The sequence below is a fragment of the Mya arenaria genome, chromosome 1 (assembly GCF_026914265.1).
Source record: "Mya arenaria isolate MELC-2E11 chromosome 1, ASM2691426v1".
In the NCBI taxonomy this organism is placed as follows: domain Eukaryota; kingdom Metazoa; phylum Mollusca; class Bivalvia; order Myida; family Myidae; genus Mya; species Mya arenaria.
In genome coordinates, this window is record NC_069122.1 from 46,553,619 (window position 1) to 46,560,052 (window position 6,434).

At 34.6% G+C, this 6,434-nt stretch overlaps 1 protein-coding gene across 4 annotated transcripts in view; it reads left to right on the forward strand.

The window, feature by feature from the left end:
• Nucleotides 1–3,027, forward strand: part of LOC128231470 (uncharacterized) — a 48,058-nt gene extending 45,031 nt beyond the window's left edge. For all 4 annotated transcript variants that reach the window (XM_052944362.1, XM_052944370.1, XM_052944344.1 and 1 more), the window contains 3 exons: nucleotides 915–949; nucleotides 1,209–1,442; nucleotides 1,651–3,027. In XM_052944362.1, coding sequence (XP_052800322.1) covers nucleotides 915–949; nucleotides 1,209–1,442; nucleotides 1,651–1,941 — 560 coding nt within the window. In that variant the 3' untranslated portion in view covers nucleotides 1,942–3,027. The remainder of the gene's footprint in view (nucleotides 1–914; nucleotides 950–1,208; nucleotides 1,443–1,650) is intronic.
• Nucleotides 3,028–6,434: the final 3,407 nt, after the last annotated feature.

A 6,434-nucleotide genomic window follows, 5' to 3' on the forward strand; every position in this document is an offset into this window, starting at 1 on the left:
ATACAGGTCAAGTTGGATATTGGGGCTGGTGGGGCCAAGGTCAAGGTCACTGTTTCTAAAAATAGAAAAACGGTTTCCGGACGATAGCTCATGAAAGGCTAGACAGATGTGAACAATTTTTGGTACACAGGTGTAACATCAGAAGATACAGTTTGGTACACAGGTGTAACATCAGAAGATATAGGTCAAGTTCGATATTGGGGCTGGTGGGGCCAAGGTCAAGGTCACTGTTACTAAAAATAGAAAAACTGTTTCCGGACGATAACTCATGAAAGGCTTGACAGATTTGAACAATTTTTGGTACACAGGTGTAACATCAGAAGATACAGGTCAAGTTCGATATTGGGGCTGGTGGGGCCAAGGTCAAGGTCACTGTTACTAAAAATAGAAAAACGGTTTCCGGACAATAACTCATGAAAGGCTTGACAGATTTGAACAATTTTTGGTACACAGGTGTAACATCAGAAGATACAGGTCAAGTTCGATATTGGGGCTGGTGGGGCCAAGGTCAAGGTCACTGTTACTAAAAATAGAAAAACGGTTTCCGGACGATAACTCATGAAAGGCTAGTTTTTCTTGTCAGCAGTGTAACTTCTAAATTACTCAACAGATTTAAATAAAACAATACATGCATGATAAAAGAAGATGCAGTGTGCAGTAACCTTGGAGTTATGGCCTCTTTTCAAAGGAATGGTTTGCCATTCCTGTGTCCAGGCGGCATTTGGGGGTATTCGTCACTCCTGTGACAGCTCTAGTTTTCTTACTTCAGTTGGAAATTCTGGTTAAATGGTGTGAAAAATTCCAGTGTGCTGTCTCTGTGGCCAGGCCTGTTCTTACACTAATGTTAATTATTTACAGCATAATATTATGTTGCAACAAAAGATGTGTAAAATTTTGGTTTTTATATATTGTAGGTCCTGATCTTGACGACGAGTATCGGATGGAACATGTATGTGTGAGATGTCTATCATTTTGATTATGTATCATATAGTATTTAAGCTTCAATATGATATGTTCGCATACTAGGATATTGCTTCAAAAACATCATCTTCTTGTATAACAGTCCAATGTTTAGGTGTTAGGTTGTTCTTGTATGTTAAGGTATTCAGATAGCAGTTTTAATCAAAGTCTGATTCTGATAAACAAATTTGTAAGATAATGCATGCTCAAGTTATAAGAAAATATTTGTTGTGGTTGGTGATTTTCAGCTTAAGGGACCAACAGTCTCTGATTCCCAAGACATCTTAGAGAAGATGGATTTCAGCCATTTCCCCCTGCCTGAGAAAGCAATGCCTGATTGTTCACATCTTGGATGCAAGCAAATGGATTTACCTACAGATTGCCAGTTTGCTAAACAAACTGACCTTCAAATCACCACCATCTCCAACACTTCAGATGCATCTGAAAATATGACCAGATTAAACCAAACAACTGCCCTGGAGGTTAGTGTTTTCCTTGAAATTTATCCATTTCCTTGTACATATGTTTTTTTGTGTTTAATACTGTCGGTTGTGGGTTTTAGAAAATACAGTATCCAATCCACAAATGTGTGAATTTTAGATGACATGTGACCCAATATTCTGTAAAATCTACCGAAGTTGTCATTTATATTCATTCACTTTCTTACTTTGGAATTATATATACCTTTAGGAAAAGGACGCTGACACTGATATTCTGCAAATATCTATCAGTCAGACCATTGGGAACCTTGAAGAAAACGTTAAGCAATCACTCGCATTAGAGGCTTGCATGTCAAATGATGGCGCTTCTATTTGGTTAAGTGAAGATGATAATACTGGACAGATTCATGATGAAACAAACACTTTTGATGGTGGGGACGGTGGTGGTGGTGGTGGTGATGATGTTGGTGGTCATGATACTGCTGAATCAGATGAGGTGGAGGATGATAATGACAATGGTGAAACTTTTAAAACAATGTGAAATTAGTTTTTACTTAAAAAAGTTCTATTCCCAACAAGCTAAGAACTGAATGTCCTTTTTACTTTCAGGTTTGATTCCACAAAGTATTGTGTACTAATAGTAAATAATATCTTCAATGAAATCAAAACTTACCTATAAATAAAGAACAAATAGAAAAATGTATATTCACTAAATTCTATAATAGGATCAGTAACATCACCAGTTCAACACAATCACCACCACCACCACCCAAACATATGGTGATACAGAATGTCGATATAGAAAAAAATAAAATAATACAATTTGTTTATTTTGGACTGCTTTACGTACTCAAAAAAATTACATTATTTCTTTTGCATCATTGGTGTATTGAATGTGTCACGAATCATGTATAATTTATATATACAAACTGTTTCAGTGTAACGATTCATATAAAAAAATATATATAAGTTATCTGTACAACAAAACTGTTAAATTGTGTCGCGTATCATGTGTAAGTTATCCGTTACAACAAACTGTTTATTTGAGACACGAATCATGTATTAGTTATCTGTCACAAAAAAAACTGTTCATTTGTGTCACAAATCTTGAAGAAGTCATTTGTATGAAAAACAGTTTATCCATGTCACAAATCATAAGATATCTGTTAAAACAATCAGTTTATTTGTGTCATGAATCATGTATAAGATATCGGTTAAAACAAACAGTTTATTTGTGTCACGAATCGTGTATAAGTTATCTGTTAAAGCAAACAGTTTATTTGTGTCACGAATCATGTATAAGATATGTTAAAACAAACAGTTTATTTGTGACAGGAATCATGTATGAGTTATCTGTTAAAACAAACAGTTTATTTGTGTCACGTATCATGTATGAGTTATCTGTCAAAACAAACAGTTTGTGTCACGAATCATGTAGAAGTTATTTGTATAAAAAAAAAAAAAATCTGTGTCACTTATCATGTATGAGTTATCTGTTAAAACAAACAGTTTATTTGTGTCACGAATCATGTATGCGTTATATGTTAAAACAAACAGTTTATTTGTGTCACGATTCATGTATATGTTATCTCCTATTTTGCTTCCAATAAATACTAATTTTGCGAAATATTTTTATATTTTCCCCCTTGGTCTTCACTAGTCGTACATCTGGTCTATCAAACATCAATCAGTCTATAAAAGATTGAAATTAGCTATGCAAACAAGAGATGAAATTGATATAATGGTCTAGTTCAATGGCAACGTCTGGTTATTGTATTTGATATGGTGTAAAACAATGTAATTCTTTTAAGGAGCATGACCACGTTCCTCTGAAAAATATGAATATCGGCCGATTTTACTGAAACTTGGAACAAACAATCCTCAATGACGATTTGTTTCTTCTTTGTGAATTTGTGTTCTATGTCTTTGGCGTTTGCCCATTGCCACTAAACAGGGTTTATGTTTAAACCTTTTGCTACTGAGCATGTTTCTGTAGCTTCCCTGCATATATATCTATATAGCTCCTAGATATTTCTTTCTGATGGTATGATAATAGTTGTGTACGTCTTTAATTCTTAAATGAGTTTTTCAGAAATTTGAAACCGACATTTCTTAATTGGTATTGTGATTAAAAGCAAAAACAGATTCAATTAAAGTTGAACATATTTGAAAAAAAATAGAATGCAAAAAATGTTTTTTTAACCAGTTATGATTATAACAAATTGCTGTTACAGCTTTGTATGCTATGACAACCTTTTCATTTAATTGATTCCATGAAACATTCATGTAATGGTGTCCTTTACCAAAGTCAATAATACCGAAAACCTAAAAAGCGATTTAAAATAAGGGGCATGTTGGCAGAAGTTCGTGTCAAAAACAAGTGTTTCGCACCTTTATACGGTATTGTATTTTATGATGATAAAGTTGGGAGGTAGTTTGTAGTTGAGGATTCGAATATTCAACTAATAGCTAGTTGCCAGTTGGTGATTCGAATATTCAACTACCAGCTAGTTGCCAGTTGGTGATTCGAATATTCAACTACCAGCTAGTTGCCAGTTGGTGATTCGAATATTCAACTACCAGCTAGTTGCCAGTTGGGGATTCGAATATTCAACTACCAGCTAGTTACCAGTCGGGGATTCGAATATTCATCTACCAGCTGGTTGCCACTTGGGCAATCGAATATTCAACTACCTGCTACACGTGTAGTTGCCAGTTTGGGATTTGAAAACATAAACCAGAGTAAGATGATTATAGTTATATTAAGGTACTCGACTATTTCCAGTCCAGCTACCAACCGGTTGGTAGTTGGGTATTCAGACTTTGTCTTGTTTATGGTTATTAATTTACACTTGTGAAGAAATCACACCCCAAGTGTATTTTATGCATGCGTATACACAGATGTATCATCGTAACAAACAATGTTTTAAATCACCTTTATTCGTACATTCGCAAGTCGGCTATTCGACCAATTCCAACTCGATTCTCAAATATTCAACTACCTACACGTTTGTAGTTCGGGATTCAGATTTTGTGTAGTTGAGCATTCGAATTCCTAACTAGCAGGTAGTTGAATATCGAATCCCCAACTACTAACGGGTGCAGGACGAAGTGAACCATTTCACAAGTGAACCAGTTCCTAAGTGTACCATTTCAGGGCCGAGTGAACCACATATGTATTATATAGGGTCACGGACCATGGACATTACGGACCAGACACTACGGACCAGATTTAGGGACATTACGGACCAGATTTAGGGACATTACGGACCAGATTTAGAAATTTACGGACCATGATTTATATTGTTTTTAAACATTTGTTTTTTTTTTAATTATTCACTCATTGGTCTGAAATTTGTTAATAAATACTTGAATATTAGTGCTCAGTATGACAATTATCTTTAATGTAACTGAAAAATCCCATGAAATTCCAATGTTAAACATCAATATATTTTTAATAAAGTATAATGATAATTCGAATAATAATGAATAATAATGAACGTAATATGTGTTTATCTTCTAATTGTAAATGTGAATATTAATGTTTTCATATGTGATCGATTGCTTTCTGAAATAAACTTTGAATAGTCATATTTGTTTGTTTTCCGTTTCATCTGATTTAATTGAAAGTGCGCCGTTACAATGGGTTTTCACACTTTTATGATTGCCAATTAAAGGTTGTCATTGTAATGTTTGTTTCTTTTGTAATATACCGCCGATAATTACGGGTACAATTATAACTAATTAAGGCAACAGAAATTGCCAGTTTTAAAAATCAGTTTGCAAGAATTGCAACAAACACACATCGTTTATTTAATATAAAGCAAGAGTTGAGGTTTACATACTAGGAAACTAACTAGTGAGAAATCTGTCATTTAAAAAAATAAATAAAATTTCTCACTAGCTAGTTGTTATAATGCCAAGGATACGTTGTATATATAAACACTTACTATTGTAAAGAATTTTAAAATTTAGACATCTTTTTTAAAATGTAGGCTGAGCCTAAAATGTTTGTATATGATGTATTTGAAGTGTTTGATTTTAATGCGTATGTGATAGATTCTTAAGATATTATTTAAATATTGAATTTTTAACCAGAGATTTATACATACTGTGTAGGAATATTTATATATATACAGTCCAAAGCACCCACGCTACGATTAAAGACGATATGTTTTAAATGTTATTAAATCTGTAGAAATACTGTAAAACGTAGCGTGCTCGCCGAATGGGTATAACCCGATGGCGAGGGTTAATAAGCTCCCCCCCTCCCCCCCCCCCTTACATCTTACATCCTCAAAATTTCCTCTGCCATAAAACTGGAAAGATCTATAAGCATGCCTTGCGCTCGTTGTATCCACTGTCTAGAGGTGTTTATGCAAACCACCGCGCCGTGGAATGCGACATATGTGAACGTTGGCAACATCTACGCTGTGGTACCGGTATATCCATTGCCCAGTATGATGCTGCGAACGTGGATGGGACCGAGTTAGAGTTCACGTGCATCACGTGTAATGATGAAACTCGACCAGAAGAGTCTATGGAAGTCCAGGTATGTTACAGTTTTCTTATGAGATAGGATGATGAATTTGGTAAGCATATAACTAACATAGATTTCAAATTTCGACAAATTTTAGTTTCAGAAATGGTTAAAACTGATGAACCAATAGCTTGTGTTTAAAACATTTTAACATTATAGGACGAGACGATCAACCACAGCGACGTCCGACCACCCGACCACATCATGCGACTGCCAACAACAGACAGTGTTCTTTAGGGTAGTCAGATGTCCGCAGCCGCCAGTATCACCCACGTGTTCTTATATGTGCTCGATTTATTTTGGTAAATAAACTGTTTTGGAACATATATCTTCTGTTGCTTTTAACTGATTTAACTGCCGATCTATTCGAACTTCACGCGATTTTTCAGTTTTATGGAAGATATAACGTCATACTGAGCACTCATATTCAAGTATTTATTAACAAATTAAAAACTAATGAGTGAATAATTAAAAAAAATGTGTTTAAATCATGG